Below are 24,213 nucleotides of genomic sequence, written 5' to 3'. Positions count from 1 at the left end.
GCTTTGTAATTAAAACCTGGGGTGATACAGTAATTATGATAATATGTTGGGATTCAGGACTAGTTAAAATCAACCTATAAGATTCAAGCTACATGGTATAAATATTTGTTTTTGAGTTGTGTAATGGTATTTTAGGGTACAGTTACTAATTAAACTGGTCTCCATTTAAATAACAGTCTCAACTAATCTTGTTATCAAGGATAAATAAAATGGATGTTTTCCAGGCCTATTTGATAACAAGCATGAAATGACAATTTACATAATATGTAAAATGTCAATTTAATTCTGCAGCAAGAAAATGGGATTTTTAATCGATGTTACTATTATTATGTTAATTTTATTTTGTCGCTTTAAAGTATCTATTTGTATACCAGCAGATTGTTTCATAATTCCTCTTAAATAATTTTCTTTTTTAGTCCTCTTTTAGATAAAATTTTAGGAAGTAACCTGATATTGCATTAAAAAGTACTATGAACTTATGAAAACTGTTTGTAATTAAAGTTTTACAGAAAAAAACACTTTTTTACAGTTTTCTAACTTAAAAAAACGTTTAATTTAAGAAATTTACACATTAGTATACTCGAATACTAAAGCTTAACATCTACTAACTATGCTGCTTGTTTTATTTCTCTTGTTTTATGAATACTAAAATTAATTTATTAAAGGAAAAAATGTAAGAATATAGTAGTAGGAAGCTGTGTAAGGCATAAGCCTCATATTAAAAGCTGTTGGAATGCGTATTAGAGTGCACGAAAGGGTGGTAAAATATATTTTAAGATATGAGAATATCAAAATTTATTTGAACGGAAGCAATAAATAAATGAAAAATTGCAGAGAGTTAGGAGAACCGAAAAGTTAATTTATTTTATTGATTTTCTATTTATTCATTTTAATTATATAAAATAAAATTGAACATCATACCTATGCTTATTAATGTAAAAAAATCATTTTAACTAAAACATAGATAATTTAATTTTAAGCTTTCGTTCTATTTTTAGTTTATTTTTTGAGATTTAATACTATTTTTGTTAATTTTGAGTTGTTTATCATAATTTAGATAAATGGATATTGAAAAAAAACTTATTGTAATTAGTGACCTGTGACTAAAAAATCAGAATAACGATTACTTAAGACAGAAAATTTAATATTATAATAAACAAGTAGTCTTAAAAAAAAAAAAATTAAGGTAGGCGAAATTGAAGAGCTAAAGAATAAAGAGGAAAATATTAAGAAAATATATTAGGACCAGTTAAAATTGAAGAGAATAAGTAAGGAATTAGAAAAAATGAAGGGCATTATACATTTTATGACGGGGCTTTAAAATATCAGGAACAAAAAACACACCGATAAAAAATAAACACCTTAACAAATAAAATTCAAACAACAGGTAAATAACTCCATACAACAGGTAAAGTACTGTTTATAACAGATAAATAACTCCTTTTTATCTGTCTTTTCATCCTCTTTTTTGGAAGATGTTGCAAGGAAAAGAAGAGTGATTTTTTTGGAGATCTTTTCAGGATGGAAGAAAAAAGACTGGAATCTGAAAGACTGGAAAGAATGTAAGACTAAAAGAATCTTTAATTTTGTCTATAATCAAAAAACTAAAAACACCTGGTTTAATGAAATCATATCCTTTAAATGATATGAGCTACATATCACAAAAGAAATAATCTTAAATAGAAATAAATTTAGAAATATTATTTTATAAAACAAAGGTTTCTAGGAAAAACCGAAAACTTGATAAAGAATGAAGTATTGGAAAGAAAGCAAGTTAAAGGAGAAAAAAATATTAAATTATTTATTATGGTCCTATGTTGGCCAGAAGAAAATAAATTTAAGTAAAAATTAAAAAAAAAGGAAAGAAAAACGTAAGTATTTAAATTTGTAAACTTATAACTTTATACGTAGTTATTTAAAACTAGATACATAAAACTTTTATATTTAGTAATTTAGTAAAACGGATTTTCTGGTCTTAAAATTAGTTTATTAATTTGAAGCTAACAACTACGTTGATAACAACTTAAGTAAACAGTTAATTAATAAACCCTTATAATAAATCAATAATCCTCACAATACAACTCTCGGAAAAACCTCATTTACATTCCTTTAAATTAAATCAACTCATTTACGGAAAGGTAGTAATTTTATTATACGTTTGTTTATTACTTGAAGTAATAACAGGTTTTTGCCAAATTACACTTACTCTATTTATTTTTGCTATAATCTTGGGAAATTAATTGTTATTGCATGAAAAACCCGAGTCTGATCGAGATTCAAAGCCAGAAGGTTCTGGTTTTACTTCAGAAAGAAATCGAAAAAAAAAGGAGGAAAATCATATGAGTTTTACATATCGCTATATTAATGATTCAATGGTAACAAGTATTAAATAGTAACTAAAATGTTTTGTAAGTCCTTTTTTTTAATCGGCATACACTCAGAATTAAGATAAAAAGTTTTTATAATCTTTTTGAAAATTATTTAATTTTTAAACCATACCCATTGCAATTAACAAACAAAATATATCTTAACTTATAAAATATCAAATTACCAAAATACTTAATATCAGTTTTTGAAAATTACGTCGGTAGATAGCGTCCTCTCCTACGTATGCACTTTGCCGAACTGCTATTGAGGTTCCCCGTTGCTCCATCACAGATTGGATGCCACGAATTTCATCTTGAATTGCATGTTTAAATTCTCTTGCAGAGTCTTAAAGACCACACTCTTAAGGTATTCCCAAAAGAAAAATATCAAAAACTGAAAAATCCGGCGATCTTGGGGACCAAGGAATGTCACCGAATCTTGAGATGACACGGTTACCGAATAATTCTCGCATAGCAGCCATTGACTGCCTAACAGTGTTCGATGTCGCATCATCCTGTTTCCAACAAGATGTTTCGTGATGGTGTGGCAAATTGTTCAATAGCGGTGTAAACAAAGATTGCAGCATGTGAACACACCGATTCGAAGTGACAGTCGTCGTAATCCGCTACTATTTTTCGAAAAAGTGTGGTCTGAGGACCCGGTATGACGAAACTGCACAACATACCGTTACTTTGCTGCTGTTTTAAGGGCGTTAATGAACTTCATTAGGGTTGATGTTTAGTCAGTATCGATACTTCTGCTTGTTCACGTAACCTGTTAAATGGAAATGTGCCTCATCTGACATCCACAGCTTGTCCAGAAATTAGTTGTCCTCGTAAATATTTGCCAAAATGTTTGTCAAAAATCAGAGCGGAATTGGTGATCGTTCTGCTTCTGTTTTTTCCCGATCTGTAACTTGTAAAAATGAAATTTTACGTAGAAATGAAGAATTCGGAGAAGACTCTTTCGAGACAACCCGACAATAGCTGCTTGTTTACGAATTGAACGCTCTGTACGGCTCTGTACGACTGAAACGCGTACAGCCTCAATATTCTGTGGAGTACGAGCACTTCTTGGTCGTCCTATCGGTTTCTTTTTCACAGTCAATTCATTCTCTTCAAAGTTTTTAATCCTAGTTTTTATCGCTTGTTTTGTTGGAACACGCCCTAAATTTTAATACCTCCGGAACACTCTCTGTGCACCTTCCAAACTATCGTTGGTTTTGTGAAACATTTATATAGCGAAAGCACGCTGTTGACCGTTTCACTGCTCCATGATGACTGCGTAACCAGGTTGCCTCTGCAAAAAGCAGTGCTGCCAACTGTACATAGCTACACCACGCATTTCAAAAGCTTCCGTTTTTTTGTATCGCCTTACCTTAAATACGCAATTGTGGTTTCTCGATCTGGAAAACATTCCTGCCCCAGCATAGTGAATAAAATTAGTTTCGATAATTTGGACCTCCAGGGAATATTAAATTAATACTTAAAAATATTCAAACTTTCGGTTATGAAATTTATTTTGAACGTTCTAGAATTTTAGAAAATATTCATAAAGATCGTCTACGTGCGTTAGATGTGATAATCGTAATAATGACTGACAGGTATCCCTGTCACTAGATCATTCTTGAAATGACACATTAATTGCTTTTAATAGCGAGCAAACCTCATTACAAGCTTGCTGGAGAAATTGAGACATGAAGTAGATCCCTGTTACTTTCTTCCCGAATGCACAGTATGTCCACCACCAACGAGTAGCTTGATTTCAGCCCTACACGTAACACCGTCATTCTTTTTGTATAGAGAAATGACTGTGCGTTGAACGTAGTTATTAGCTGGAAAAATTATGCTGATTAACGGCACTTATACCTCAGATGCTTTACAGGAGTCACATAAATTAGAAAGATTGGGATTGAAAGGGTAACAAATAAATGTAGCACATACTAATTCTAGTCTGTATGTTGGAAAGATTACAATAAAATCGACTAATGTAGTGTAAAGAATAAGGTTATAGTGTTGCATATGAAAAGTGAATTGTTAATTTTTTCTCATTCACGATATCATATGTTGCATATGTCTTCTAAATGTTCAAAAAAATCAATATTTTCTTGAAGTATTTTTTGAAGGCATAATTGAAAATTCTCAATGTTTTTTTTTTTGTCAGACACGCTAATTTTACAGATTGATAAACGTTTTAATCTTTCTCTTCTCATTCACAAGTTCTTATTTCTTCCTCGATTCTTTCACCGAACCTTATCTACGATTCCTTGTGCACATATTTCATCAATGATGATTTCCTCATTGTCCATAGTAACAAACAAAGAAGACAGTGAGTAAAGGAGTACCCTTTAGGCGGATTCATTCTATTTTTAATTTTTTCCAATATTCAGCATTTTATTCGACTTATTTTTAAGTTAAATTATTTAAAATAGTGAACAATTATTTCATGATTTACAGTTTTCAATGTTTTTAAAGTCATAGTCAACTGAGATTTTTTTTTTGAACTACGTAGTGAAAAAAGCATTCAGGTATCACTCATCTGAACATTACTGCTTGTTAAATATATTTTAATTCTATTATATTTATAATTATTTAAATTGCAATTTCGTGGCCTATTCGTGGGGATTATATTGTTTCATCTTAAACGACTTCTGTTCTCACTTTACTCAGTAAGCCTGGAATGATATGCTTGTTATTCGTAAAAAAATATTAAGTCATTTTAAGGGATACTGACTGGTGACTCGTTACCGTTTGTTCATGGCACTTAACATCCAAACAAACATTAGTTATTAGTAAATTTTTTAAAATAAAATAAATATCAAATATTCTCTGTAGTTGAATGATGAAATGTTTTTATAATATACATCAAGTTTTCAGAGAAGAGCCCTGATTTTTAAATAAACTGTACAAAAAAATTGTAATAATAAGTTTAAAGTATGTAAAGATTACGTTGCAACCTTTTAATAAAGTATTATTATACGGAGATCATTTAAAGTTTCCGAAGGTCATCAGAAGATTATTTCAAATTTAATAATTATGAAACGAAGTACTGTAATTAGTGCATCTATAATTAAATTATTTTACTTTACCTGGATCGTAATTTAAGAATAATTTAAAAAAAACTAAATTTATAAAGTTTCACGTCATAAATACTAATTAACCATTGTTATTTTTTTTTTCATGCATTATACTCGTATGCTAAGAGTAAAATTCGTTAAGTAACAGTCTCTGGTTTGGATAATTAGCTATTTTTATTTATTTACCGCTATAAATTTAATTTATTATAAGCCATACAGATTTTGAATCTGTATTTAAAGTAACTTGTTACCGTTAAAAAAAAAACTTTTCCAAAGTTAAAATGTAAAAATCTTTGAATAAAATAAATTTATATAATGGAAGTATTTTAATATTAGCGACAATTCAGTTATATGTTTACTGGAAACGTTAGAAATAAAAAAAAAAAAAAAATGGGATTCAGAAAGAGTTCGGTGTTTTTATTTATTTATTTTTTACTAAAGCTGCTTATATGACTGCTTTTATGGTAATGAAATATTATTTCATTCACTGCTTTTGACTTACGTATTTTGTAAATAGTATTTATCGAAACATTAGTAAATAAATGCATGAAACGAGTTAAAATCTTGGAATATATTATTTCTATTTTACTTTCTTTCTGTGAAGCTATGATGAAGGTTTTTATCCGTACTTGTTGCAAACAAGAAATAAGATGAAACTATGAATAGAGAACGGTTGAATATCTATGCTAACCAGATTCCGAAAGGGTGGATATATCTTGCATAATGATTTGTTTCGATAACAAAGTTAAAAAATTTATGCATGTTTTTGCAAAAATGTTCCCTGATTCATTCTCTAAAATACTGCAACATGATATCATTATCTTACAAAATGAATTATTATAAACATAAAGGTAATTTAACAATCGGATCTGCGAGCAGAACCATAATAATAAATACGAATTATTTAAATAGGTGGCGTAAATTGCATAAATTTAAAGAACAGTATTAGCCTAGATAATTTATACCAAAAATATAGAGGTTATAACTGGGACTCTGTAAATCAAACAGGAAAAAAGACAGGATTTTTATTTTCTGAAAATTAGATAATTAGCAAAAACTGAAACAAAATTACAATTGTATTTAATGTATAATAATAGAAAACTATTGAGTTTTAATCATTTTATAAATATTATTCACTATTAATTTTAACTTATATATTTTTGATCCAATATGATAGGATAAGGTTTCCATACCACTTAATTTTGAATGTTACCGAGATAATGTTAAAATTATTATCTGAATGAGCTTATTAAAATTTAAAAATTTGTCTAATTATTATTTTCAATTAACCAATTATTAACAATTATTTTATTATCCTCATTCATCCTCGAAGAATTATCTAAACGGTAGTTACCGGAGGCTAAACAGGAAAAAGAAAGATAAGAAAGTGTCGCGCAGTTCAGGGCGGCTATTGATTTTGAACTTGGCAGTAGCGAAGACACGGATTTGAATGAGCTGACAGACACAGTTTTCAGGGTGGGAGTGGAAACGGTTGTAATTAAGGAAGTGACTGCAGGGCGTGCAGGGGTATATTGGTGGACTCCCGAACTCGCCGAATTTAGAAGAAGATGTGTGGTGAGTAGGCGCTGCCTCAAGCGAACGCAGAGGCGGGGTGAGAACATCGAAGAGGAGCTCGGAAGGTTACGGCATGCTAGACGGAACGTTCGTGGAGCAATTACTGCGTCCAAAAATTCAAGTTGCAGCAATTGTGTGATGCTGTGGAAATTGATCCGTGGGGTGATGCCTATCGTATCGTCACAAAAAAGTTTGGAAGACGGCTGCCACTCCTCACCGACGATGAGCTGAGGAAAGGCGTTGATGAACTGTTTCCGAAAGGAGTGGACTTTCAACGGGAAGAAATTGTGGTGGAATCAATGGTTCCATTCTCGCTGCAAGACCTGAGTGAGGCGACTACGTTGATTAAAGGCGGCAAGAGTCCTGGGCCGGATGGAATCCCCCCGGAGGTCGTAAAAATTGTGGCTGAGACGGTGCCTGGTGTGGTATTGCGTGCAATGAATATGATATTGGAGATGGAATGGATACCTGAACGGTAGAGAGATGTAAGGTTGGTGATGCTAAGGAAGACTGCTGGTCCTACGGGGGCACAGGTTTCGTTTCGACCACTTTGTTTATTAAATTGCTTTGCGAAATCGTTTGAAATACTTGTTCTTCGAAGACTCAACGACGGCGTAGAGGTGGCAGGGGGACTTCATGAGGACCAATTTGGTTTCCGGCCTGGACGCTCAGCGATTGATGTGATCGGTCGAGTGATGAATGTTATTTGATCAGCTACAGAGGGCACACGGAGGTTGAGAGAGATAGGAGCGGTCATGCTGTTAGATATACACAATGCGTTTAATGAGCTACCGTGGGGAGTTATATTTCGTTAACTAGAAGTAAGACGAATTCCGGCATATGATTTGGTTCTTATAATTGTGAGCAAAACGGAAGAAGAACTGATGGTGGCCGGTGAAGAAGCGGCTGATGTGGTTAAGAGGTGGCTAATAGCTCATGGTCTACGGCTCGCTGAAGACAAAGTGAAAGTGGTTGTTATGGCTGGAAGGCGCAGACTGCATCCATTGCGTTTTAGAGTGGGACACACGATAGTCCATCCTAGTCCAGCCGCGAAGTATTTAGGCGTGTGGCTGGACAAGAACCGATCCTTTACTATACATGTTGAGGAGGCGGCGAGAAAGGGCGAAAATGTGGTGAAGGCGCTGAGCAACATGATGAGAAATAAGGGCGGTCCTCAGACGGGTAAGAGGAAACTGTTGGCCAGTGTGTACTCTTTTGTGGTGTTATATGGAGTTCCTGTATGGCTAGGAGCGTTGTCGAGGGCAAGGAACGTGAGGCGTTTGGTTATGCAACAACGTAGGCTGAACATACGTGTCATCGCAGGATATCGAACGATCAGCGCCGAGGCGGCTTCGGTTATAGCTGGAATACCGCCCATAGACTTACAAGCGCAAATGAGAGCTGCAATAGTGGATGGAGGGGACAGAAAGGAGGCAATTGACGGTCTCTACATGGCTTGGCGTGACAGATGGCGAGAGTCAGACAAAGGAAGGTGGACCTATGGGCTCATACGAGACGTCAGGAACTGGGTGGAGAGAAAGCATGGTAATACAGGCTACGAATTCACCCACTTTTTGTCTGGATATGGATGTTTTCGAGACTACCTGTACAGGATGGGCAGATGCCATACAAGTCGCTGTCACGATTGCGGCGGACTGGATACAATAGAGCATGTAGTATTTTTTTGCCCTAGATGGCGCAACTTCCGCGTAGTGCTCGAGGGTCAGGGTGTGGAGGGGTAAACAATATAATCGAGGTAATGCTCAGCAATGGCAACAAGTGGGAATGTGTCTCGACTACGATCGCATCAATGATACGAGAGAAGGCCAATGAAGAGAGGCGACGGCAAGCTGAGTTGATGCGAATCTATGGAGGCTTGGAGTTCGATGACGGGTGATCAAGGGAGGCCAGCTTCTGGGGGTGGGCGGCGGGAGCTCCTCGGAGTCGTCGCTCGTCGATCGCCCCCTGGGGACGCCATCCGGTCACACGGATTCGGATAGTGGAGTGCCTGGGTGAACATGCAGGGGCTGTACATACCATATGGCTTAGATCCGCCCCCTGCATGATAGAAGGGGAGGTTTTTTAGCGGGTGAGAGCCCCGCACTGCCGTCAGTACGGGCCTGTCGGCGGCTGGCAGAGCTTTTCCCTCCGCTACGGAAAGAAAAAAATAAAAAATAAACATACATAACAATAATAAACAATTCATAACAACACACATATTCGGTGAATTTAATATCGTTTAATGCTAAGTATTTTTTTTTTTAGAAGTAGTAATTGTAATAATAAAATAAAATAATTGTTAATAATTGGTTAATTGAAAATAATAATTAGACAAATTTTTAAATTTTAATAAGCTCATTCAGATAATAATTTTAACATTATCTCGGTAACATTCAAAATTAAGTGGTATGGAAACCTTATCCTATCATATTGGATCAAAAATATATAAGTTAAAATTAATAGTGAATAATATTTATAAAATGATTAAAACTCAATAGTTTTCTATTATTATACATTAAATACAATTGTAATTTTGTTTCAGTTTTTGCTAATTATCTAATTTTCAGAAAATAAAAATCCTGTCTTTTTTCCTGTTTGATTTACAGAGTCCCAGTTATAACCTCTATATTTTTGGTATAAATTATCTAGGCTAATACTGTTCTTTAAATTTATGCAATTTACGCCACCTATTTAAATAATTCGTATTTATTATTATGGTTCTGCTCGCAGATCCGATTGTTAAATTACCTTTATGTTTATAATAATTCATTTTGTAAGATAATGATATCATGTTGCAGTATTTTAGAGAATGAATCAGGGAACATTTTTGCAAAAACATGCATAAATTTTTTAACTTTGTTATCGAAACAAATCATTATGCAAGATATATCCACCCTTTCGGAATCTGGTTAGCATAGATATTCAACCGTTCTCTATTCATAGTTTCATCTTATTTCTTGTTTGCAACAAGTACGGATAAAAACCTTCATCATAGCTTCACAGAAAGAAAGTAAAATAGAAATAATATATTCCAAGATTTTAACTCGTTTCATGCATTTATTTACTAATGTTTCGATAAATACTATTTACAAAATACGTAAGTCAAAAGCAGTGAATGAAATAATATTTCATTACCATAAAAGCAGTCATATAAGCAACTTTAGTAAAAAATAAATAAATAAAAACACCGAACTCTTTCTGAATCCCATTTTTTTTTTTTTTTTTTATTTCTAACGTTTCCAGTAAACATATAACTGAATTGTCGCTAATATTAAAATACTTCCATTATATAAATTTATTTTATTCAAAGATTTTTACATTTTAACTTTGGAAAAGTTTTTTTTTTAACGGTAACAAGTTACTTTAAATACAGATTCAAAATCTGTATGGCTTATAATAAATTAAATTTATAGCGGTAAATAAATAAAAATAGCTAATTATCCAAACCAGAGACTGTTACTTAACGAATTTTACTCTTAGCATACGAGTATAATGCATGAAAAAAAAATAACAATGGTTAATTAGTATTTATGACGTGAAACTTTATAAATTTAGTTTTTTTTAAATTATTCTTAAATTACGATCCAGGTAAAGTAAAATAATTTAATTATAGATGCACTAATTACAGTACTTCGTTTCATAATTATTAAATTTGAAATAATCTTCTGATGACCTTCGGAAACTTTAAATGATCTCCGTATAATAATACTTTATTAAAAGGTTGCAACGTAATCTTTACATACTTTAAACTTATTATTACAATTTTTTTGTACAGTTTATTTAAAAATCAGGGCTCTTCTCTGAAAACTTGATGTATATTATAAAAACATTTCATCATTCAACTACAGAGAATATTTGATATTTATTTTATTTTAAAAAATTTACTAATAACTAATGTTTGTTTGGATGTTAAGTGCCATGAACAAACGGTAACGAGTCACCAGTCAGTATCCCTTAAAATGACTTAATATTTTTTTACGAATAACAAGCATATCATTCCAGGCTTACTGAGTAAAGTGAGAACAGAAGTCGTTTAAGATGAAACAATATAATCCCCACGAATAGGCCACGAAATTGCAATTTAAATAATTATAAATATAATAGAATTAAAATATATTTAACAAGCAGTAATGTTCAGATGAGTGATACCTGAATGCTTTTTTCACTACGTAGTTCAAAAAAAAATCTCAGTTGACTATGATTTTAAAAACATTGAAAACTGTAAATCATGAAATAATTGTTCACTATTTTAAATAATTTAACTTAAAAATAAGTCGAATAAAATGCTGAATATTGGAAAAAATTAAAAATAGAATGAATCCGCCTAAAGGGTACTCCTTTACTCACTGTCTTCTTTGTTTGTTACTATGGACAATGAGGAAATCATCATTGATGAAATATGTGCACAAGGAATCGTAGATAAGGTTCGGTGAAAGAATCGAGGAAGAAATAAGAACTTGTGAATGAGAAGAGAAAGATTAAAACGTTTATCAATCTGTAAAATTAGCGTGTCTGACAAAAAAAAAAACATTGAGAATTTTCAATTATGCCTTCAAAAAATACTTCAAGAAAATATTGATTTTTTTGAACATTTAGAAGACATATGCAACATATGATATCGTGAATGAGAAAAAATTAACAATTCACTTTTCATATGCAACACTATAACCTTATTCTTTACACTACATTAGTCGATTTTATTGTAATCTTTCCAACATACAGACTAGAATTAGTATGTGCTACATTTATTTGTTACCCTTTCAATCCCAATCTTTCTAATTTATGTGACTCCTGTAAAGCATCTGAGGTATAAGTGCCGTTAATCAGCATAATTTTTCCAGCTAATAACTACGTTCAACGCACAGTCATTTCTCTATACAAAAAGAATGACGGTGTTACGTGTAGGGCTGAAATCAAGCTACTCGTTGGTGGTGGACATACTGTGCATTCGGGAAGAAAGTAACAGGGATCTACTTCATGTCTCAATTTCAAATCAATCCAAAAGCGTCTGAACCAGCGTACTCTGCTACAGCAATCCGGCTGGTTTCCAACTGAGTAACCCTATCTTCCTTCCCCTTACAACGCGTCTTCCGACTGGTATCCTCCGATACCACCTTCAACAGGCTCGAGCGGGTGACCCTTCGTAGAAGGTAAACCAGTGCCTCTCACTGAGAGACCAGACGCAGAGTCACCAGATGAACATTTGCGAGGTCTACAACCCCGCAACGGCCTTCCCGCTCCCCTCGAACCGGACGGCAGTCCTCTTCAGTTTTCGGATCCTCAAAATCGGACATCAGAAGATACGAACAGGATAATCCTCCAACGCCAACAATAAAGAAGTAACAAACAGTTGTTGTAAATAAACTATCCAAATATATAGTTTTACCAACTAAAGTTGGCGTAAAACGCCGGAAAATGTATATATATGTACAATATAATCTATCATAAATATAAGTAAATAATAAATAACATCCAACACAACAAAATATAAAGATCAGAAACAGAAATAGTCACTGTTAACCTACGTTGCTATGGTAAACAACTCAGATGTAAACAATGTTTAATTAAATTAATAAAACAATAAAAACGGGAACAAAAGCAGAAAACTGAACTCAAATCAATCCAGCAAAAAACAATAACAAACAAAAACAAGCACAGTACACCGAAAGAACGTAAAAATGAACGCTAGCACGAAGTTAAAAGAAACACGCCTAATCACCATGGAACTCCATTATAACCTCTATTATGTTTATTGCTATTGTGTAATGTGTATTTTTTTTTTTCATAAACAAAATAAATAAAAGTTAAATTACAAAACATTTTTTATTACATATGTATAACGAATATAAAATTCAGTGGTTTCTATAAATTAGTGCTGAAATATCTTTGAATTCTTTCTCAAGAATTCAAAGATATTTTATTTATTTTAAAAATAAATTAGCTTTTAGGTTGAATGCCTATTCAAACAAGAACGGTAGCGGAATTATATTATTAAGGAAAAAATCCTGATTATTTTAATTACAAACGTGGGACTGTAATATTGAAGTTGAACGACAAGAAATCGTAAAGCAGATAATTCAGGGTGATAGATTTAAATATTTTAAAATTGGATAACATGTGCAGAAAAGGAAATGTTAATATAAAATTATCATTTAACCAATAAACCAATAAAATTAAATTTGCAAACTTTACGAGGGTAACTTGAAGGACGTCTTTTTTAAGGGATTCAATGCATTCAAATGTTGAACCTAGTAAAGGTTTAAATCCTGGTAAATATTAATAGCTTTTATACGGATTTTAATACTAGACAGTGGATACCGGAGTACTTTGGTGTTTGTAGTTCAATTAACCACATGTTTCAGAAACGGCCGGCCTAAGTTTGTACAAGACTACATTTCACTTACATATCATCCTTATCTCGTTGAGCGTGGGAGAGGTTGTTTATTGTTCACTCATTGAACAGATCGTAACGTACATTAGGAATAATAATAAAAATTTTGTTGATTATGTAGTGTTGCCATCACTGTTTATAAGGAACCGATAAATTTTCATAGCCTATCTCCAGTGCTGTAATACGCCAAATGTCTTCCACCTTAGTTTAATAATTTGAGTAAAATATTAGTTGAACTTATTTTCTTTTTGTAAAATTTTGTTATACAATATCATTTTTTCTGAATATCATTTGATTTAAATGTGGTAGAGTAGATTTGAAAAATTCTTAGTTGTTTTTTCTAGCAGAAATAGAATTATATTTTCTTAAGGTATACGTTGCGATCTGTTCAGCTAGTGAACAATAAGCAAGACCTCCTAGGCCCAATGAGATGAGGATGATATGTATGACATATAAATGAGGTGTAGTCTTGTTCAGACTCAGACCGACTATTACTGAGAGGTTAAAAACAGAATGAGTGTAATATTTTTACCATTGTATTTCAAACTTTAGATTCAGTGATTAAAACCGGTGTTAAAACTTCATACAAAAGCTGATGGAAAATTTTATTGGAAAAAAGTAAAACAAATTCAAACTTGCTTTGAAAATTGATTAATTATATGTACGTTTAAAATGTTTTTTTTTTTAGTAGTTTTAAATACTTCATTTTCAAGGATATTACAAATTACAAACTAAAATTATTATTAAGTGTTTCAGTTAGTAAACTACAATTTTAGATGAAAACCTATTTCACTATACTGTATACTATGCTCTTATATACTATTGTATACGTTAAAATAAAAACACTGAAATTTTATTTCCTGAAAATATTGGACCAATAATAATTTATTATTACCTCCTTTCCTTCTACGAGCTGATGAATCGTCATACCCTGATTCAGCAACTCCAGGACTGTCAGTCTCACTCTCACTGTAAAAAATAAATTTGATTAACTAATTTTTAAGCGAATAAGTAATTAGTATGCAGAAAGGTATAGATTCATCATCGGTTTGTAGAATTAAGGCAATGGTTCGATTAAAATTTGCGATTGACGTCACTAGGTGTATAATTAAGGAATACTTGTTTCGTCGAGTGATTTACACCTTGTATATGTTTTAACAATACGTTTAGAATTTTTACTTCCTTGCACGAAGTAAAGTTAGTATTGTGATGGCGAAAAATTTCGGTTTTCAGATTTCTACGGAAATATCCATTTTGACCATTACTGAATCCATTTGACTTGTTTCGGCGTGACGTCTGTACGTACGTAAGTATATATCTCCCATAACTCAAAAACGATTTCAACATGCTACGGATGTTGAAATTTTGGGTTTAGGACTGTTGTGACATCTAGTTGTGCACCTCTCTGTTTGATTGCAATCGACTGGACCAAAAGTGTCTAAAAAACCCAAAATCAAAAAAAATGGATTTTGGACTTTTTCTTAACTGCAGTAATAAGCCTTCATTGAGAGCTTTTCAACGATATATCATAAGTAGCACTTATTTTCATAGGGTTCCAGAATTGTAGCCACATAAAAGTTTAATTAATGAAATATTTGGATCTTACACGGCTAAGATACATCGGTTCGAATGCAACTTCATTTCCTGTTTTTCTAATTTAAATATATTAATTTATTAATAATTATTAACCTGTGATCGTAAAAACATTTTACAATAAATAATAATTCATTAAAAGAGAATTTGAAAACAGCTGTATTGAGCAGATTTAAGGCAAGTTAATTAGACAACTGATTTGATAAGACATTGTCTAATAAGACTGACATTCTGTGTGTGTTCAGAATTTTGTTAACTTTAGAACAGCAAATATTTCTCGTTGAATACGTCTTCCTTAAGCATGGTGAGTACATACAGAAAGTGAATGACCAGTTTTCCGTTAAATTTTCAGAAATACCGATTTCTAATTGACATTGTGTGAAAGAGTTAATCGAGAAATTTAAGGAAACAGGATCGGAAGAGACCATCAGTACTCGATGAAGAAAAACTGCTAGATATAACAACTATTATGAAATGTAGTCCAAACAAGTTCTTATGAAAGTTTGCTTAACAGAAAACATCGGTTTACAACTGCAAACAAGGCAGTTGGTAGGAAGGCTCATCTCATTCCATTTAAAGTGAAAGTAGTTAAAAAGTCATTGGCCACAGATTGTGGAAAGCGAATTCAACACTGTAAAAGGTTTCAACAGTTTCTAGTGGGTATTTCTGACGATATTTTGGGTTATGTTTTTTATACCGATGAGGCATGGTTTCATTTATCAGTGTATGTGCACTCACAGAACTTGGGTTTGTGGTTTGCCAATAACTTAAATGCCGAACATGAAATTCTACAATCTAACCGTGATCTTGAGGGGTGGCTTGTAATATCCAGTAGAAAAATAATTGGAACAATATTCTTCGCAGAAAATATAAATTAGCTTGTTATTGTGAAATCATTTACCAACTCAAGTGAGAGCTAACCGAGTTCGAAATAAATAATGCTTGGATTCAACAAGGCGGGCGACAGCGTATACAACCAGACAGCATACGAAGTTACTGTAAAAAATTTTCAGAACTAGAATCATTTCTAAGGGATTGTGATAATCTCGTTCTCTGGATTTAAACATAACGGATTTTTACTTCTGGGTTTATATAAAAAGTAATGTTTATCGAGGAAACCCTCATAGCCTCCAGGAACTTTAAACTGCTATTCGTGATTTCACCAAGAACATTCCACATGAATAGTTTGTGACAGTCTTCGAGAACAAGAAGAAACACTTGCAGGTATGTCTGAGTGTTTATGGGGACCATTTTCAACAATTACTGTTAGGTAAGTCGATGTTACATATTGCTGTACTAATACATAAGAGGAGTATGGTTACTTTTCGAATGTACTATATAAGCTTTTTTCATCTGGAAATGCTTTTTCTCTTATAGTTAAGGACTTTAATTATTCAATCAAACTTTGTCCTTTATTGAAATTTAGGATAGCAGTAAATTAAAACAGCAAACACAGGTGTCATTATTCAATCACTAAGCTGTGTAAGTTGGAAAAAAATGTTTAATATGTAGGAATTCATATGGGTATTAAGTTTTTATAAATTACTCGTCAAACCTTGACGATAATTTGGTGGATGTACATAATTGAAGATGGAATTACAAAATATTAGTTACTTTCAGAGATCTAATAGAAATTTATTCATATTCCATTTGATTCCTTTTATGTGTTCGTGTCTAATTCTTGGAATCAAAATGGTTTCTTAACCACTTTTTTCAAAATACTTCTGTGTTTTCCTGCACTGAGTATGGGATTTTACATCTTGTTTAGGTGAGTAGTATTAACTTTATTTTTATTATTTTGGGTAATAATGAGTAAGGCCTTTTATGTCTTATTCAGATGTGGGTTTTAATTATGTTACGATGTATTTAAGAAGTCACTAATTTAAACATTTTAACGATATTATTTCTGGTAAGTTAAGATATACATAACTTGTACGAATGAAAGTTTGATTGAATCGGATAATGTAAGTGTACTCTACTTTGTACAACTACAGACTGAACAATATAAACCTGAACCCATAATAAAACCGCTACCCAAGCGGATAACTATAGTTGAGGCCTATACTCGATCTGGATGTTTTGAAGAATCACGTCAAGTATTCGTAGAAAAATTTCCAAATTCCTTTATCCCAGCGAAGAGCATACACGATTTAGTTAAAAAATGGAGTACAACAGGTTCGGTTTCAAATCCAAAACGAAATAGGCAACCTTCCGTTAGGACTCCACAGGCCATTGCCGATACTGAAAGGAGAACTACTGCCAGTCCAAAAAATCAGTACGCAACTTATTCTAACAATCTGGTGTTAAATACACATCTTGTAAAATTCTTCATGAATTAAAATTGAAATCATACCGCGTTATAACTGTGCAACAACTGAAGGAGACAGACAAACCAAAAAGACTTGATTATTGCAATTGGCTTCTTAAAAACATTGTCGGCAGACAGATAGACCCGTTGTCGTATTTCATGTCAGACAAGGCATGGTGTCATTTATCCGGCCATGCTAATTCCCAGAACATCAGGTATTGGATGACGAGGAATCCTCACGAGATATTCGAGCGTGCACTTCACGATGAGAAAATTGGTGTTCGGTGTGCCGTTTTCTTTAACCGTATAGTGGGACCAATATGTTTGACCGGACCGTCAATACACAAGTTTACTTCAAAGTTTTCGAAGAATTCTATGCGCACTTAACTGATAATGAAAACGAATACAGCTTCTTCTAACAAGACGGAGAAACGTATCGTCACATATCAAACGTTTCACTCAAGCGTTCTTGCAGCTTTCACAAATGAACGAGCTGTCAGCAGAGGACGGCGGCCTCTACGTTCCCCAGAGTTGTCTACTTGCAATTTTTTCCTTCGGGGCTATTTAAAGGAGAAAGTTTATGCATCTAATTCCCACAATACTGATGAACTGAAGGTGAACATCGAACGAGAAATAAACTCAATTAACAACAATGTTTTGGGTCAGACGACCCTCAATATGATCAGTCGAGCAAAAAAATGCATCGATGCACAGGGTGGTCATTTTGAACATCTTTTGTAAAAATAAGTTAAGTGAATGCAACATTTAAATTACGTTTTATGTTTTTCTTATTTAATTTATTCGCATCGTTCATATTATTTCATTCCAACATAACCTACCGATTCTGCAGCGGTTACGTTATGATTCGGTTTTATGTTGCTCACTCTGTATTACCGAAATGGGTAGTTTCCTAAGTAGCCGATCCTAGATCCCCCCAAAAAAATGTATGCTGAAAAATTTGCCTGAAGTCAGTAACATCCTGGATTTAGGGATCAAAATTCTGTTATTTGTGTCAGCTGGCCAGTCATTCATTTCTAAAGTTATGGTTGGAGTTGGCTGGAAAGTCATGTTTAAACAAAAACAGAAAAGCATAAAATAAAAACAACTGATAGACTTTTAATTTTTACTGATCAGGAGATATAATACTTTACATAACAAATCAGCAACAATGAATATTAAGCATTTATTAAATAAAATAAATAATTTGATCATATTAATGAACATTATTATTAAAGTTATAAAATGATATTAAACCGTATATACTAATTTTATTTAAAAAAACAGTTTTCATTTTATGTTTGAATATATTAATTTCAAAATACTTGAAGAACTTCAAATTAGTTAACTTGAGTTAATTTTCATTACTTCTTAAAATTTATTTCCATATCTACTGATTAATTAAATTATATTCAAATTACCTTTAATTATTGTAGTGCGTTGGCGTAGCCCGTATTATAGATTAAGACCGCAATCACGCGAGGGAGAATAATCGTAATAATAATATGTATACTATATATATATAATTTTTTTTTGTTAGCTTATATACCCAAAAAGTCGTAAAAAGCTTATAATTATATGTAACTCATCCTAAATATGGGATAACTATTTTCATGAAAAACATGTACACTATGTCAGGTTTTCTAGGATACTGAGGAGTAATCCTGTTTGCTACTCAACGGAACCGAATATTCTATTGCTCATCCTTTTGTCGATACCAACAATTTTTCATAGATTCACCGGATAATTGCAAGTGTTACAGCTCTACCTACGACTTTCTCTATTTTCACCAAGAGCAGGAATAAAATGAACATCATTACTCTCTGAGAAAGAAACAATGACTGGTTCCTCTTTTAAGGATGTTAAATTCATCACAAAAATATTGGGAGAGTCACAAATCGAAATACCAGTAGGAAAAAATCCAAATTGTAATGTATTAAATACAATATAGTATTTTAAATTATACAATATGTTATACTAATAATGTTTTATTTTAATCATTTACCTACAACTAGCTAAAATATAAATTACTTTTTACACTGCTCATCCTAATTTTATCAGTAAATTATTTATAAATAATCAGTGTCATTACGAAATTAAGTGTAATTGATATCTCAGTGAATATTTAAGGTTTTTAAAACGAAAGATTTTATGGTATGTTAACAACACAAAGGTATGCGATTTTGAAGAATAAAAGTTATATGGGAAATTCACGTTAAACAAGGTATAGAACATGTATCTATACAGACGTTATTGAATACGTGTGTCCAGGTCAGTCAATAATATTATAATCCTATATCTGTTATGTTTGTCTGATGATAGATGACCTCGTTGCTGCCTGTTAGTATTGGTGCAGCAGTATTCTCTACTAATGTACTTGTTAGCTACTGCGGATTGATCATGCTCATTGTGTTGTTTGTATATCGTGTACAAAACGATTTCATCTGTAGGGATGAAATTGTTTTAACAGGGAGAGAAACGAAGCCAAATCAGTTTAAGTGGGTTATCTACTCGCAAAATAAATGCAATCCCTTACATACATAGGTGCGTGCGCACAAATTTGTTACTTTACACAGTTAATTGATTCATCTGTAACTATTTATAATATAGAAATGATAATTAAGCCATCTTAAGGTAATGTATGAGAATAAATATTTAGTAAAAATAAAAAAAAAGTAGTTGTATGAAATGCAAAATAAGTTTACGTCGAGTACAGTGTAAATAATAATAGATGAAAATTAGATTTTAAGATGAATTCTTTCATTATATATAAAACATAATTTATTTAAACATTGTAATATAAAAAAAAATTCGTTACTTATGGACGAAAAATGTAAATAGATTATATTGACGCTGGGATTTGTCGCAAGAGTTTTTATTGTAAATTTTCTTTTAAACTGAAATATTATCATTTTTCTACGGAGATGAAAAAAAAAGATTTATAAATCGTCTTCTTAACCGTACAATAAACTCGATGACGTAGAAGAATAAAAGGTGATCAATTTCCAACTTTGATCAATTTAACTTTTGTTAGGAAGTATTGGATTCTGAAATTTAGATCCACACAATTGCGTATTTATGGGTTCATGCACAAACCACTTCTATCCGTATTATTGTTTCCTCTTCTTTTGAATTCTTTTGCAGTTAATTTACAAATCTATTTCGTAAATTTTGGGTGAGATATAAGATTATACTTATATATTAATGAAATAAAAGATAATGGTTTTTTTTTATATTACGAACGTTACCTTTACATTATAAATAATTATATGATTTTACGAGTAAATAAGTTGTAAAAATGCATTTTGTCGGTAGCAATTTAGATTAATGAGTAAAGAATATTTAACATATTATTGAATAGTGAACTAATTACAATCTAATTGCAATTCTTTAAACATGTAACTGTAAATTTTACAAATTGTAAACTATACTAATAAACCAATAAATATTTTCCTTACACGTTAATTAATTATGAATACTTTTTGTTAGAATTAGTAGGTAAAAGTAGTATCTTACAAAAATGCTGCAAAAAATAGAAAAAAAATAAAACCAAATCAAAATAAAATCAAAAACAAAATAGAAATGCTTTAAGTAGAAATACACATGTAGTTAATTATTTCATTGAGATATCTTTAAAGTTTAGTTAATTTTTATGATAAATATAGCTAATCTACATTTGTGTAGATCATGTTATTTTTATAAACTGATATGTGTTTAAAGTAAAAGAAGTAAAGTAAAAGAAGTGTAAAGAAGTAAATGAAGAGTTTAATTCTTTACTTTGGGCAGATTATTTGACATTAATCAGTTAATCATAATCTTTTATTCAGTATAAAATAAGTTAAACAATGTGTAAAAGGTAACCCAGATGTTTCCATTAGGGTATTTGTCTTATTGATCATTGGCAATAGTGATACCTGCTACTACTTTAGTTCAAATGTAAAAAAATATTACGATACAGTTATCACGTTGAGCTTAAAATAGGTGAATAATACGTATGAGATAAAGTACTATTTGATCTATCTTTTTTGTCACATTTAAGGTACAATAAATTCTGTCGTTTACATATACTACGAGTAAAAACGAGAACAGTTTGATAAATTTCACTAGAACGTACTATACAATGCTGTCATCAAGACAGTGTTGATGACAACGACACTGATATGGGTAGACTGTTAATGCACCCAAAATAGAACACCATTTTTTATTATTCGTCTAGGGCTCTTTTAAAGTAAATATTTCAAACGTAAAAAGGTAATTTTTATCAAAAACCTTTTTTATAAATAACATTTCAGCGAAAATTAATTAAAAACAAATTATTTTAATATTTTTATGTTTTCATAAAATATAAACTAATTAATTAGTAAATTTAAAAATTAAATACTCTATGTTCACAGACCAAGAGCCTAATTAAAAAAAGTTAAAAATATGAAGAAAAACAAATCAGAAAAAATATCTTAACCGACACTATTTACTTAATTAAGATGTACTTATTTCTTTTTTTTATTGTTCTAAACAATTTTTATTGCTTTTTATAGTTTTATCGCTTTTTTATACGGATCGATTAAAAGTCTATATCAAGAATTTTTATTTTACTGGTTTCAGAGAATATCAATATCACTTTTAAAACTTATTATTTTAGGAGAGTTTGGTACTTTAAAAAATAAAAATGTTTGGAACATGATAAATTCCTACTTGTTTGCTGGGGTCTGGTGTCCGGAAGAAGTATTATCTATAACATAACGCTTCTCGCACTTACTTTCTTCCGTATTAAACAATACAAAGTAGAAGCCTTTATTTTTGCAATCTTAAAACTAAAAATCATAAAAATATTATATATGAAAAAATATATATTTAATTTTTAAAATAAATCTTTACTCACTCTTTAAATCTAGATGGGTGAATGGAACGATTGATAACTGCGAGTCTTTGGATATTGATTCAGTTCATATTGGCGGGACCCGTAGGATTCATCAATAGGTGGTATCCATTCTTAGGTTTGGTTTTTCGATTGACGAAAAACGTATAAGGTTACTATTATTTGTACATCAAAGTTATAAAAGAAATACTGTGTCGGAAGTTTATTTAAACGTTTGTTTAATTTTGTTCAAAATATTAAAACAGAAAAACAAAGAAATAAAAATTAGGAACAATACATTTCTGCAAGATCCAATGTGTGTATAATATACATTTATTGATAAAACACGGTATGATTGTAGATTTTTTGACTAGACTAATAATTGGTCTGTATACAAACATCAAAGCATGTAAGGCTTTTTGTGTTTACTCAGTTATTGTAAATCAACTATCCTAGCTTTTGATCTTTAAACAAATCCGGTGTCTGACTTACTTGGTCAAATCCCCTTAAAATAATGGAGACTCCGAAGATAGAGAAAATTACTTTTATGTTGAAGAAATTCACAGTCTAGGATGTGAGTGTCTTCAACACACATAATCTATAAATTGAGCATAATCTATAAATAGTTTCTTCTGTATTCTAATGCAGCTTATAAACGAGTTCTGAATTAACCATCTTTAGTTAGAAAATGATAATATTTCCATAAACTTTATATATTCTTATCTTTTTGAGAATATAAACTCTTTACAAGGTTCCTAAAATATAAACATATAAATCTTTGTAACAGGTTGAAATTTTCATGGTTCTTAATATCTTCAGAAACCTACTGTTTTAGTGCTGTTCTGTTAAAATTTTGCTAATTCCACAAACAGTTTTAAGTCCATTAAAACTTTTACTGTTGGTCCGATTGGTTTAGCAACGTTAGGTTAGTTCGTGCTTGACGGGTAATTGTAAAATAACAATGAATAAAGCTGTTAAAAATCTACAATTTTTTAAGGTAATAAGACATAATTGAAAACTTAAGGTTGAAGGTTTAACAAATTTCGCATTATTGATGAATTATAAAAAGGAGGATGTTGTCAAGTAAAAATATTTTTTATTTTGGATTCAGAAGTATTGAAGCAATAAAACGTATATTTCATATACTAAACCATATTTTAAACTAAAAGTTGCAATGCATTCTTCGTCCATATTCTATTGTGTTTTTTTTTTTTATTCAATCCTACCATAAAACCTTTGCTCAATTTAAGTAAAAATCATTTCAAAAATTGTGATTTCTTCCCGAAAAACTACGCTTTTGATTGAAAATTAAGTAATAGTAAGTTTTTTTATTAAATCGCTTGTACTTACATTTGTTTATCTTTAATTAAAATAAAAAAAAAAACATAATAGTAATGTAATGGAGAATTATTTCATTAAATAATTACAATAATTATTTTGTGTGTGTTTTATTCGTATATTTATTTAAAGTATTTACCATTATTGTTGTTAAGCATTGTATTGTATTGTAGGTTTTTTAAACTCAATTTCAACAGTATTTTGGAAATAAATAAAAACGGTTTCTATTATAAGTTGTAAGTACGCGTTATAAAGTTTTGAAGACTATCTATAACTTTTCTCTATTTTATTTACGGACAAACTATATTTAATTCTAGTAAAAAAATATACATTTAAAAAATTAATTTTTTAATTTTCATAAAACATGTTGAGACAATATTTAAATATATTTTATATTCATGTATATGAATATAAAAAATATTCGTGGAAAAACGTCTCTCCACGTTTTTCCACTGTTAAAGATCCATACTTTTACTGATGATAAAAAAAAAAAATTTCGGGTTCTTCATTAAATATATTCTACTGAGAATTTCTGTAACTATATAACATTTTTCATGAATAAAACAGTAGTTGATAGCGTAAAGGTACACGTGCGAATTTTTGTTTAATCAACTTATCCCAAGGAAAGCACATTTTCTTAGACATATATTTATGAATTTTCAAGTAACTCTAATATTCATCTAACGAAAGAACAAAGTGTAATGAAAGAGCAA

The 24,213-nt window shown here is 31.1% G+C and overlaps 1 protein-coding gene across 1 annotated transcript in view; it reads right to left on the bottom strand.

The window, feature by feature from the left end:
• Positions 1-19,179, bottom strand: part of LOC142317714 (uncharacterized) — a 98,999-nt gene extending 79,820 nt beyond the window's left edge. The window contains exons 1-2 of the mRNA XM_075354260.1: positions 19,076-19,179; positions 14,305-14,378 (exon numbers count right to left, since the gene is read on the bottom strand). Coding sequence (XP_075210375.1) covers positions 14,305-14,378; positions 19,076-19,179 — 178 coding nt within the window. The remainder of the gene's footprint in view (positions 1-14,304; positions 14,379-19,075) is intronic.
• Positions 19,180-24,213: the final 5,034 nt, after the last annotated feature.

This window comes from Lycorma delicatula, chromosome 1 (genome assembly GCF_047948215.1).
Source record: "Lycorma delicatula isolate Av1 chromosome 1, ASM4794821v1, whole genome shotgun sequence".
NCBI lineage: Eukaryota > Metazoa > Arthropoda > Insecta > Hemiptera > Fulgoridae > Lycorma > Lycorma delicatula.
This window is presented reverse-complemented; position numbering and strand designations above follow the sequence as displayed.